The sequence below is a fragment of the Triticum dicoccoides genome, chromosome 6B (assembly GCF_002162155.2).
Source record: "Triticum dicoccoides isolate Atlit2015 ecotype Zavitan chromosome 6B, WEW_v2.0, whole genome shotgun sequence".
NCBI lineage: Eukaryota > Viridiplantae > Streptophyta > Magnoliopsida > Poales > Poaceae > Triticum > Triticum dicoccoides.
This window is the reverse complement of record NC_041391.1, coordinates 325,444,274-325,457,945: the sequence shown is the minus strand read 5'-3', so window position 1 is coordinate 325,457,945 and position 13,672 is coordinate 325,444,274. Positions and strand designations below refer to the sequence as shown.

Sequence of the window (13,672 nt, the reverse complement as noted above, 5' to 3'; positions counted from 1 at the left end):
GGGGGTCGGATACGATAAGTATTTCGAGTGCAAGGAGGATGCCCTTGGAAAGATTGGCTTCTCCTCTTATCAGAAGTGCACAGGGAGTACCCTGTGATCTCATTGATGAGTACGTCCGTATGAGCGAGTCTACGTGCCTAGACTCCATGTACAAGTTCTGCAAGGCTATGATTGCAATGTTTGGCCCTGAGTACTTGAGAGAGGCAACTGCCGAAGATATAGCCCGCTTGTTGGTGATGAAAGCCAGCAAGGGCTTCCCAGGGATGCTTGGCAGCATAGACTGCATGCACTGGGAGTGGAAGAACCGCCCTTCTGCTTGACAAGGGCAGTATAGGGGCCATGCCAAGGCTTGCATTGTCATACTTGAGACCGTGGCCTCACAAGATCTCTAGATCTGGCACTCTTTCTTCGGCATGGCCGGATCGCACAATAATATCAACGTGCTTCAACGCTCGCCGGTGTTTGCAAGGCTTGCCGAAGGCAACTGCCGGCCGGTGAATGTTAACATCAACGGCCACAACTACAACAAAGGATATTACCTAGCTGACGGTATCTATCCTCAGTGGACCACTATTGTGAAGACAATCCCCAACCCTATTGGAGGGAAGAGGAGGAGATTTGCCCGAGAGCAAGAGTGCTAGGAAGGATGTCGAGCATGCATTTGGTGTTCTGCAATCTCGATGGGGCATCCTTCGGTATCCTGCTAGAACTTGGAGCACCAAGAAGTTGTCGGAGGTGATGACTGCTTGTGTGATCATGCACAATATGATAGTAAAGGATGAGCGCCCGGAACGTATCTACGATCAAGGGTTTCAGTTCCAGGGTGACAATGTTGTGCCTGAGCATGCAAGAGGAGCGGCAATGTTTGCACAATTCACCCAATTTCATAATCAAAAGCGTGATTGGGAAACTCACATTCGGCTGCAAGATGATTTGGTTGAGCATATGTGGGCTCATGTTGGCAACCAATAGATGTATCTTTTTTAAAATGTATTAAGACAATTTAATTTTTATTCGGCTTGTAAACTATGATATATTTATTTGGGATGTGGAACTATGCTATATTTGTTTGCTTGTGAAACTATGCAAAATGTGTGTATATTGGTTGAAACACGACAGCAGCTGGCTGCGCAGGCCGACCCAAACCAAAAATTGGGCGGACGCCGAGCGGACGCCCGACCCAAACAGACAAAAAGCGAACAAAACGCACGTCCGTTTGGGTTGGCGCATTGGAGTTGCTCTTAGTGATTATGAATAAAGCTTATCCGAGAAACTTCACATTTCTGTGATATAATCATCCGAACTGATGGACTATCAATTATCCTGTATTTCTATTACAACAATGAAAGAGAATTTTGTACGAGGTGATAGTCGTCAAGGCATCAACGCTCTGACCCAAAGCCGAGATGAAAGGATTTGTACACAAGAGTGAATGACATCAAATTCCTATTACAGATGTAAACTGCGAGTGCAAGTGAAAAGCCACCAAGAATATAGATGAAGCAGCACATGGTTGTGGAGGAGCAACTCCACCTTGCTGCTATGAAGTTTACAACACAAGTGTCGAAGGAACCACTTTGACGCGATGTGCTAGATAGCTCTAGAGTCAAAAATAGGCCGATATGGCAGCAGGAGTTCAATGCAAAACTCCTACAGCACAAGATCTATTTCAACATCTTAGATAAGAACACCAGGGTCTATTAAGGGCAACTCCAAACGGCCGACCCATTTTGTCTGGTTGGGCCCGAGGGCAAAAACCATGGTCCAGCGTGCGGAGGCAAACACATCTTCTGTCTGTCTCGTGTCTGTGCGGACGCAAATCCGCCCCATATTGGGCCGAATTTGCATCCACACGGACACGAGACGGACGCACCGAGCGTCCGCTTGGTGTCCAGCTCGGGCCCGCGTGTCAGCCACCCAACCAACCCCCGTTGGTCCTACTTAATTCCACGTGTGCTGGCAGGCCTGCACGTCAGCCACCTAACCTCCTCCCCACGCATCCTTTTTAATGCCACGTGTGCGGGGGGGCCCCAGTTCTCTTCCTCTTGCCCTCCAGCCGCACGACATCCAACCCTAGTCGCCGCCCACCGTCCCACCGGCCACCGGCGCAACAGTGCTATGGATATGGATCCTCGGGAAGGCCGAGAAGCACAAACACGAGGCCGGCTCCACCTTGGGGTAGAGCCGACGCCGCACGGCAAGCTTCACCCTGACACCGCCTGCAACCCCACGACAACGTGTGTACGTTGGCGTCGAGCAGTGCGAGCGGTACTGGCAAGAGGCCACCCCGGTTTCGTGGCTTGACGTCCACTTGCCAAACGGTTGGCACCTGAACCCAGAGAGGGTTCCGGTGCCTGCTGTTCCGGCCTCCGGCCGCACACGCGTGGACCTCCGTTGCGACCCGGCGTTCGACGTCCACTCGCCATTCTGGGACACTTGGTCCCACGACGAGCACAACGCTGGTGTCGTTCCTACTTCGCCACTCGCTCCCAGTCCTCCGTCACCAACCAACGAAGCCTCCCAGCTCGACGAGAACGATTAGGCCTACGAAAAGGCCATCGAGGACTCCCAGCTCGCCAAGCACGCCAAATGGAAGACCCTGGCAAAGCAACTAGCCTTATCGGCCGCAGGCGATGTCTCCGTGCGAGAGCGGCATCAGCAGCCGGAGGAGATAGAGAACGCACTAGGGCCATTGGCGGGGCAATCTTGGTCATGGACGACCATGGTGCCCTACTCGCCGAGGTGGGTGTCATGCACGCCCATGTGGTTGGGCGCATCCGAGGAGGAGGCCGAGCGGCACGCGTTGCAGGAGGCCAAACAGCTGCAGGTGGCGCGGCAGGATGCAGCGCATCAAAATCAGGCGGCGCAGGCAGCGTTGTTAGCGTGGCAGCAGGTGTTTTCATGGGCGGTGCCGGTGTTCGTCAACCTGACCAAAGAGGAGGACGACGGCGACAGCTAGAATAGTTGTATTTAATGTTTTTTAGTTTTAATTAATGTAAGACTGGACTTCTGTTGTCTGTTTATTTTTTTTAATTCGCAAATCCGGACCAAAATGTCAAATGCGTCCCTTTTGGGCGCACCTACAAGCCGGTGGATGAAACCGGACTTTGTTGTCCGCCTGGCCGACCCAAACGGACAAAAAACAGACATACTGTGTGTCCGTTTGAGTCGGCGGGTTGGAGTTGGCCTAAGACTAGTGGGTACAAGTAAATTGCATGTGTTTTGCAGCCAATGATGACACTATGACTTCGATTCGATTGATTCTTAACAAACTAGTATTTGCTTAAAAAAATAGTAAGTATTAGTGACGGTCTAGGAGTCCGATATTTCCTTCCTTGTACCTCAAGTCTTTTGTACCATGTATATGCCCCTCTGGCCTTGCAATACAATCAAGTTGCATCCATAACATGGTATTAGACCTCTAGGTTCTTTTTTCGCAGGCGCAACTCGTGCTCCAATCCAATATCGCGTCGCTGTAATCCTCTCGGCCGGATGTTGTTTTCCTCCTCTACTGCCTTCATGTAAGCCTGCTCTAGTTGCTACTCTCTCTCTCCCATGATCTGCCTCAAGTCAACACAACACCATCACCCAACAAGTCCCACTGTCGCTCTTCGTCACCTCACCCGCGATTCACGCTTCTTCCCGATTGAGATTTCCTCCCGCTGTTGTTCCAAATCAAAGTCTGTTGCCATCGATGTTCCAAGCCGATGTTCCAGATTGACTCTCAGGCCACCGGCTCCTCTTCCGCCCTCCGCCGGCCGCCGGCGCGTTGCGCCCCACTCACCCCCACCATGCCGTCGGCACTCATCCACGCACGTACCGACCAAATCGGTTCAGCTAAGTAGCTTGCACACGCGTGCTACGAGTAGATCTGCTCCGCTGAGTTAAAAAAAACAAGCATAATGTTCTCGTGGGTATGCATCTCCCTCGCTCCCCGACTCTTGACGGTGTTTCCTATATTGGTCCCATCTCGCACATCCGCCGTCTCTCGGTGCTTGGTGCTCGTCATAGGGTCCACCTGTGACGTCGTCTGAAAGACGTCTTTCGCAGGTTGTGTTGGTCGCTATACAGCAAATCCTCTTGTGACCTTCGCACATGGTGATTGTTGCTCTACGCCGACTCCCTTAATTGTCCAGTGATTTTCGACGGTGCTCCATCTCACGCATGCATCTTCTATCGGTGTTGCCTGCTCTTCCGCTACCTGTTGCTCTTTGCTGCTCTTTGTCAACATCTAATGTGCACGGCTTTCTCCGCATCTTCCACTCTTGCATTCACGATGACTTGCATCTCTGTCCCATGTATGCTTTCTAGTTCCTAGCTCTATATTTTCTGCTGCGTCCACCAAATCCGTTGATATTTTGTGTTTCTCATGTCATGCGAGTCCACCATACTGTCTGTCAGCCTTTTTCCGGTCCTTGTCCTTTCTACAGGATTTTTGTGGCCTCTCTTTGCATTGTTGATCTACGCCCATTCTCTTGTCGCTGGTTTTCTTGGGCTATGATTTTGTGTGAAATGCTTCATTCTCTTGATGTGTCATCTTCTTTTGACAACCCATCTTTTCTTGATACTTATCTTGTATCTTCTAGTGATGCCGTGTCTGCAGTGTCTTCCTCTGATGCGCCATCTTCTTCTTTGGCTTGACTCAACAAGTTTTGAAGACTCTTCATGATATGGCGACACTCTCAAGACGCGGATTTTGGATTAGCAATTTTCTTTCTGGTGTTACACTTCTTCAAATGCAATGCTATTGCATACGCTTTGCATTTGAGGGAGGGGGGAGTATATTAGCATCGGTCTAGGAGTCCTATATTTCCTTTCTTGTACCTCAGATCTTTTGTGCTATATTAGGTATCAAGGGTGTGTTTGGATTGCAACCAATAGCAACCATACCAAAAATTTGGCAAGCCCATGAAAATTGGTGAGCGTTTGGATGGCAACATTTGGCTCGCCCCACGCGCCCACGACTGACCAGTAGGATTCTTGCCAATGCGTTGATGGCGCGGAAAAGCTGAGCCAAAAGATTGGCAACTGCCTCGCCCGCTCTCTCCGTCGGACCCACTTAATTATTGCAGCGATTAACTCTGGAAATGTATTTACTGGTCCGCATATCTCTCCAATTTCCTATTTTTCAGGTGATACGTACTCCTTTGTTTTGGCTCAACTAACCGGCAGGTGCATGCAGCAAGACAGGTAATACTTACCAAACAAATCAACATCGGTTTCTTTCAGCGTATTGTAGCTGATTAAAAAAGTTATGTGTCACATTTTTTCATCGACTATGGATAAAATGAAGCATGGATCAATCGTAGGTCCCAAACTTTGTTGTTCGAAAAAAAAGTCCCAAACTTTGTTATCTTTAGTTGGTAGCAAACCAAATGACGGCTTCACTGATTTTGCCAAAAAATTGGTAGGTACAATGGATCTAAACAAAACAATGATAACTCGCCAATTTTTTGGTCATGCCCTAGCTTTGGTCATGCCAAAAAATTGGTGGGGCTAGCTGGGGCATAAACCAAACACACCCCAAGCCTTTTGTGCTATATATATGCCCCTTGGGCCTTGCAATACAATCAAGTTGCATCCATATAACATTAATGTCCTTTTCAAATCTCCAATCCACAATGGGTAGATCTATCGCATATATGCGAACACATATTACTTCACAAGCAATACATTTATCAATGTCAAAGTGGATTCCCCTCTCGAATTGAGCTATTTCTGCTTTTTCTAACACAAAAGTTCGAGTTGTTCGGTGGAAAAATATTTTTATAATCTTTTCCTACTTTTTCTTTTAAAGTGCATTGGCATGCCAAAAGGTTGGCAACCATCCAAACAAAGACCAATATTTGAGACATGGCCAAAAGGTTGGCCACAATCCAAACACTCCCATAGCCATGAAAAACTGAAGTGGGAAAGAAAAAAAAAAAGGGCAACCTGGTGCATGTAGCTCCCGCTTGCGCAGGGTCCAGGGAAGGGTCCGACCACTTTGGGTCTATAGTACGCAGCCTTTCCCTACATTTCTGTAAGAGGCTGTTTCCAGGACTTGAACCCATGACCTCATGGTCACAAGGCAGCAGCTTTACCACTGCGCCAAGGCTCCCCTTCTGAAGTGGGAAAGAAATGTGAGATATTTAACAGCACGACTGCAAGATTATAGGGTCAGTGTTTATGGCTTACCAGCTACGCACCAGTTGATCAACTGGTGCAACGGGTGCAGTTCTTTGTGCTGGGACCGATGAGATGTAGTTAACCACACCATTATTGAAGACACTGAGATCAAAATAACCTAGAGCACAGTGACAGCTGTCAACACTGTCTCAACTTAACTTTCACAAAATAAATATCAATACAACAAATTGCCTTTTGTACCTGAACGGAAAATAACATGGAGGATTTAGGGGCTTGTTTGTTTGCTCGATTAAGATACAACCAAAAGGTAGTGGTATTGATGGTCGCCCATCTCGAAGCCATTGCGATCAGTATTATAAGTGCCCCACTAAAAATTCTGCACAAGTAAGATTCATCAAATATAATAAATGCAAGTAAACACAAAACAGAAAAATTAAAATGTGGTGACAGTTAGATGTGTATGCCTTGACTCTCAAAGTCATAAATTTCAGAGAACAGCATTGATAGCATATTATGTATATGTAACTTTTAAACTCTCTTGTGTCAGCTAATATTAAAAAAACGAAAGAAACATTGTATTAATACTGTGAGCAAAGAAGCATACACTAAGTTGTTGTTCTCTGGAATTTCAGCTGGCATCAATGTGAATACAGACAGGAACCAGCATGCGAGCCATGTGTATATTGCAACAGCAGGGCTAGCTTCAATAGAAAAGGCTCCACAAACTGAAGCTAGTATCCCAAGGGCCAAAAAGCACCAGGTATAAAGCTTCCGATCAAAGAAGCTCATAACCTGCACAGAAGTATCAAATCTCAGTCTTATAGAACTTAAACATTTGAGGTGTCAATAACAGGTGGTGTACGCACCAAAAACTCCAATATGAGCAATGCAGCAACCGAACTGATCAGAAGATTCATAATGTACTTAAATGGCATATTAAACAATTCTCTCCATGCTGACTTCATGAATTCATAGTTTTGTACAATTCTTGTCCAAAGGAATATTGTCATAAATACATAGGCATGGTAAAGAGGTGGAGATTTCTCTAGAAGTAGTATAATGGATGATAAACCCATGAACAAGCATCCACCTATGTATACCTGAAACCAGGAGAGATAAGATGAAAATAGTGTAAAGGACCACATCAGCTGTCACCAAACAGAAAAGACATTCCAGTAAATTATAATTACAATTCATCATTTCTCAAGTAACTTTGAACAGTTCACAAGAATGAATAAGTACCAAACCCATATATTTTGAACATAATTCTATCTGACGTTTATGTAAATTTTACAGCAATGCTGGATTTCATTAGGGAAAATAAGGGTATCTGAGAGAAAAAGAATGAACAAGTACCAAACCCACATATTCTGAACATAATTCTATCTGACGCTTATGTAAATTTTACAGCAATGCTGAATTTCATTAGGGAAAATAAGAGTATCTGAGAGAAACAGAAACAAAACATATATGAAGTAGATAAAAAAATTATTGATGACAATCCACCCTGAGCAAGCTAGAGAAGGGAAACTCCATGGACTGACTCCATTGTCTCCACCCCATAGGAACTACAAGATCACCGCAAGGACACCTTCGGCATCCAGGAGTCAATATAGCAACAGAAGCATGTGTTCACACAATGTTATAGACATAGAATCGTACTTAGATAATCTTACTTTCATGGAGGTATTCTTGGGATAAACTTGAGTCCTCTTTAGAAGATTAGCAGGAAATGTTGTATAAGACTGTAGCACATGTAGAATGAGGTTTGCCATCCATCCAATGTATCCAAGGGTAATGGTTGTCATTAACATGAACCAGTCGTATGTTTGGAAATAATGGAGACCAGCAAGAGCCATAATACGGAGCTCTTCAGAATACTTCATGGCAGTTTTGTAGTCCCTTGCAGATATTAGATCTTCGATTCGATCGAGGACAGACGAATAGTTCACCAGTGGTTTAAAAGGCTTAAAATAGAGTGAACTGGATTGCTTCTGCTCTGAGATTGTCAAGGAAAGACATGTATGGAGTAAGAATATCATCCGATGTATTCAGCTTGGAGGCGGTAAATTTGCATAAAGTACAAAGGTGATTGCCATGATGGGATAACAGTTTCCAATGGTCTGCTGTAAAACATTGACTTCAGCGGACAAATAATGAAATAGTCCCCATCAATCATTATCATTCGAAGTCTTATGTACAATTGAGTGCAACAGCCTACTAGCTTAGAAGAGTGGAGTAAGCAAAAAAAAATACAAATATGTTTCAGATCTTGTTCTGAATGGGTACCTGACTTTCGGAGGAACTGGTTAAGAATTTGTTTTGTGTTGGCCAGAACTGCTTCAACTTCATCAGACTGTAAAATAAAAGAGAAATAATTGGGATATAGAATTCAACGAGAAGTTTGCAAGCCTAGGCTGCAAGCACAGAAGAATTTTGGGATAGTACTGTGTTGCTTATTGCCTAACCTTGCTTAACTTCAGATAATGAGAAGGTAAGTTCCCCACAGAATTCAAAGGGCATGGCAGACCAACAAGTGTCGCCTGCAAAATTTATGAACGACTGAGAAAATGCAATATTGTGTTTACAAATGTAGAACATGCTGAGGAAGAAAGGAAAATAAGGTATCCTATTGTAAACAACCATTAGAGGAGCTATATCAGCCTGGTTGACATCAACTCTTTCGAAGCCTTCAAGAGCCCAGTTCTGTGGCGTGGGCATATCGTGTCTGTGGTCATCAACAAACCGAAAGCCATCATCAGGTTTGTCTGTATAGGCCAAGAATTTTGGGCTCCTGATTCCAGCCCCCCATGCTACAAGTGGAGTATCAGTATTTGAAGGGTGTCCGTCTCCATGGCTTCCTATCAGTAGAAATGCATAATTATATTAGTATCATAAAAACATTGGCATCATAAGATATGATGAGCCATGTACTGCCAACCAACCCTATTCTCCAAACTATAAGTGAAAAATCAAAATTGGCATCATTAAAATGCATAATATGATGTACCAAGTACCAATCAACCCTACTCTACAGAATAAAAAGTGAAGCAAGAAGCAGAAGCCTCTGCTATTACTAACAGGTCAGCACATGTGATTGTGATGCACAACACCCTGAGGCAATCCCATGCAAGGTTAGACCAAAATCAGTAGACTGTGGAGTGTTAAGATGTCATGCCCTGAGCTGTCAAACCCTGTAGGTCCAGAACTTTATAGGGATCTCTAGCCCTAAAAAGCATATGGAAAAACCGAAAAAGGGGAGGGAAGTTGATGGGTGAAAACATTGTGTGTGTAGTACTTTATCGTACATTCGTACCTTTGTCGCTCATTCCATGATCTGCAGTAAAAACGTAAGCTGTCCGGTTGTCATTGAAGTAGCTTTCCATGAGATTGTACATTCTCTCAGCTATTTCATCAACAACCTTGACATTGTTCAGATAGATGCTTGAATAGGGCCGATGTGCATGACCATTAGAATCGCAACCCAGAAAGTGCAGAAATATAACCAACTTATCCTGTAGGAGTAACTGCCTCAATTTAACATCATCAAGAGACCTGTTGAGAAGACCTTCAAACTGGTCAAACGACCAATGATCCAAAAATGATGCATCTGCAATCAAGGTCTCTAACCAAGTAAATAAATGATTCCATAGACAAAATAAATCAGAAAATTAGAGGATTGATGCCTTAGATTATGTAATATTTAGAGTTTCAATTGGATCGAAACATTTAATTATTCATACAAGAAACATAGCAATTGCAGTATTAACTTTTTTTAACTCGTCGCACAAAAGGTTATTATAAGTTCAACAATGATGATTGCGAGTTCCCAGATTTCTGAAAATTATGACCTTAACTCAGAAAGCAGATCTAGAACCCTATTCACATACAAATTATCAACTCAAAGACTGTAACATAACTTTTGGAGTACAGGAATATTCAGTATGATGTGCATGCATTAAGTAAGCACAGCGTTACCAATATATGGTGACAAAGGCACAAGATGATTCTCTGATTGTCATATAAATCAAAACACAGTAGAATACAGATGATCCCATTGTGAATTTGTTGCATGCAGTATCAATAAGTCTGACCTGTTGCAAAGTCTTCGTATTCATGTGGATAACTACCCCAGGTACAGTGAGGTAGGCTGCTACAGAATATAGGAACAATATCTGGACTCCCAAACGAGATAGTGTGTCGACTTTGATTGAATACAGAATCAAACTCAACTGGATTGGCCTTCCATCCTGCACTAACAATAAGTGAAATGTGTAAACATCGTGGAAGCAATTTCATGCAACAAGTCATCAGTTCCTACATTTATCTCTGAAGTGCCTTCATACCCCAAATTTCCAATAACACGAAACAAACTATCGTACGACATCAGGGAATAGCACTATAATTGGTGGTTGTTAATTATAATCAAGTGCAGGCAGTAAATCCTACAATTACAATCAATCATACTCCGATGGACCATGGTCACTGGGACATGGTCCAGTACATGCATAGTGGCAAGTATGTCAGTGGACTGTGTGAATAAGTACCACCCGCAGTATTCCAGTAGTAACAAAAAAAAATAAACAATCGCACCTGATTCATACATATCAGTCCAAAGTCCTGATAACTGCCAAGGAAGCCCTTACCAGATTAAGCAATGAAGAAACTGAATCCAGTAGACTAGAATATTACAGCAAGCTGAATGACTTGTTGTAAAAACATGTCCATGTGAGTCTTGTCAAGTCCAGGGTATTTCCATGACTTAACCTGTCATTGTTCTTATCCACAAACACCCACCACTGAACACTAATGCCAACGTTGTAACTGAGACAGTGTGTTCTAATCAAATTGCTCGCATAACTCCTAAAAACTGAAATAACTAATGATGACGACGCGTTGTACACCCCAGCGCTGCTCCAGGCTACTCCTTTTCCCCAACCTCACCTCCATAGCACAAATTTCCAATAACACAAAACAAACTATCGCACGACAGCAGGGAATAGAACTATAATTGGTGTATGTTAATTATAATCAATGCAGGCTGTAAATCCTATACTTTCAATGAATCATACTCCGATGGACCATAGTGACCAGTATGTCAGTGGACTGTGGGAACAAGTGCCATCCGCACTATTCCAGTAGTAACCAAGAAAGAACAATCGTACCTGATACACATCACTCCAAAGTCCTGATAACTGCCAAGGAAGTCCTTATACCAGATTAAGCAATGCAGAAACTGAATCCAGTAGACTAGAATATTACAGCAAGCTGAATGACGTTGTAAAAACATGTACATGTGAGCCTTGTCGAGTCCAGTGTATTTCCATGACTTAACTTGTCATTGTTCTTATCCACAAACATCCACCACTGAACACTAACACCAACGTTGTAACTGAGACAGTGTGTTCTAATCAAATTGCTCGCAGAACTCCTAAAAACTAAAATAACTAATGATGACGACGCATTGTACACCCCAGCACTGCTCCAGGCTACTCCTTTTCCCCAACCTCACCTCCATATCCCAAATTTCCAATAACACAAAACAAACTATCGCACGGCAGCAGGGAACAGAACTATAATTGGTGTTTGTTGATTATAATCAATGCAGGCTGTAAATCCTATACTTTCAACGAATCATACTCCGATGGACCATGGTCACGGGTACGTGGTCCAGTACATGCATAGTGGCCAGTATGTCAGTGGACTGTGGGAACAAGTGCCACCCGCACTATTCCAGTAGTAACAAAAAAATTAAACAATCGTACCTGATGCACACATCACTCCGAAGTCCTCATAACTACAAAGGAGGCCCTTACCAGATTAGGCAATACAGAAACTGAATCCAGTAGACAAGAATATTACAGCAAGTTGAATGACTTGTTGTAAAAACATGTCCATGTGAGTCTTGTCGAATCCAAAGGTATTGTCATGACTTAACCTGTCATTGTTCTTATCTGCAAATACCAACCACTGAACACTAACGCCAACGCTGTAACTGAGACAGTGAGTTCTAATGAAATTGCTCACGTAACTCCTAAAAACTAAAATAATTAATAATGTAGACGTGTTGTACACCCCAGCGCTGCTCCAGGCTACTCCTTCTCTCCAACCTCACCTCCATTACCACCCACCCACCCCTCTCCTTCCCAAAGCCAGAGACAGAATTGTCCTCGCCTCGCATCCATTGCCCCCACACCCCTCTGTAAGCTGTGCCAGACCGTCCAGATCTTTGAAGTGTGATTATTAACAGTAAGTAACAACTTTGGAGCATTAAAATGTATGAACCGAGTATGTTATGGGGTTGGCAGTAACCACAACTAACAGTATGAATTCAAGTTGGCAGTAAGCACCAACAACCAACATTGCACTAGCTCTTATGAACATGAAGAACACTACTGCCCAATAGAGATACACTGGAACTAGAGGTGAAACAGCGCACCTTTTGTTACAGCACTGGGATCCTCGTAGAAGCCGGCGATGATGGCGACGTGCCCTGGCCTGGACTCGGTGGGTGGCCGCGCGTGACTGACGCCCCACCGGCCCTTCTCCTCAATCACCCCACGCAGGAATGGTGCCCTATATCTTCCCCGCTCGTCCGGCTCGAAGAACTTGTCCGCCCTGAGCCCGTCCGCTGCAGCCACCAAAATTTTCAAAACCCTCACCGCATCACGCCCACAAAAAACACGGACGAAAACCCCCAAATAGAGGAGGTGACGAACCAACAAGGAGGACGAGGCGCTTGGCTGGAGGCGCGGAGAGGCGGGGCGGCACCGGGGCCATGCCGTGGACGATGGGGGACTTGAAGTAGATATCGAATATGCTCAGCATGTAGACGGCGTGGAGCACGATGCCGAGGACGACAAGCCACCGCTCGCGCCGCCGCGTGGAGGCGGACGGCGAGTGCGCCTGCGGGCGGGGGCGGCCGGCCATTGCACGGCGGGGACCGGCTGAGCCGTCGAGGGGAGATGGTCAGATGGATCTGGGACTGAGAAGGGACGAGAAGCGGGAAGGCGTTGGACTGACACGACTGGTGCGCACCAGAGTGTGCTGATGTCAACTTAACGCAATATTTGAAGTGAATTGCAAAAAAAAACACCTACTCCGAGATTGCCATCACATTTCTTGCTCACACATTTTCCTTACTAAAACTCTCAATAAACACTGATGGTCAATTGGAGCCAGCGAACCTGGATTTCTGACATCTCGGACCCGTCGACGGTGCCATGTCAGCAGAAGGAGACGGAGAGGGGGTTGACGGTCGTTACCTGACTGACTATGTCAGTTCCCTCTCTCTCGCGCACTCCATTCCTCTTTCCCGCTCGTTCTCTTCTCTCTGCGTTGCTACGGTAGCGACGAGTCTGTTGGCGGCGGAGGGACCAGCAATGAGGGTAATGAGTTCTTGGAGGTGGACAGCTGTCGCGCGTGGAGTCGCCGATCTATGGGACATGGCTGCCCCTTTGCTGGTTCGGTGAGGGTGTGCACGCGACGCAAAGAGCAAGACGATGAGGAACACGACGGTTTTACCCAGGTTCGGGTCGCTGGG

At 45.2% G+C, this 13,672-nt stretch overlaps 1 protein-coding gene across 3 annotated transcripts in view; it reads right to left on the bottom strand.

Annotated features, from left to right (window-relative positions):
- LOC119322114 (GPI ethanolamine phosphate transferase 1-like) overlaps positions 1-13,153 on the bottom strand; it is a 31,164-nt gene extending 18,011 nt beyond the window's left edge. Inside the window, exons 1-12 of one of the 3 annotated variants that reach the window (XR_005155417.1) lie at positions 12,849-13,153; positions 12,569-12,790; positions 10,224-10,379; positions 9,446-9,739; positions 8,773-8,990; positions 8,598-8,672; positions 8,419-8,485; positions 7,806-8,128; positions 6,996-7,229; positions 6,734-6,921; positions 6,370-6,505; positions 6,178-6,286 (exon numbers count right to left, since the gene is read on the bottom strand). Coding sequence is in view for 2 of the 3 variants with exons in the window: in XM_037595612.1 (XP_037451509.1) it covers positions 6,178-6,286; positions 6,370-6,505; positions 6,734-6,921; positions 6,996-7,229; positions 7,806-8,128; positions 8,419-8,485; positions 8,598-8,672; positions 8,773-8,990; positions 9,446-9,739; positions 10,224-10,379; positions 12,569-12,790; positions 12,849-13,059 (2,233 nt within the window). In the remaining variant the exon portion in view is untranslated. The remainder of the gene's footprint in view (positions 1-6,177; positions 6,287-6,369; positions 6,506-6,733; positions 6,922-6,995; positions 7,230-7,805; positions 8,129-8,418; positions 8,486-8,597; positions 8,673-8,772; positions 8,991-9,445; positions 9,740-10,223; positions 10,380-12,568; positions 12,791-12,848) is intronic. The other 2 variants (XM_037595612.1, XM_037595613.1) reach the window with 2 other exon arrangements.
- Between the last annotated feature and the right edge of the window lie 519 nt (positions 13,154-13,672).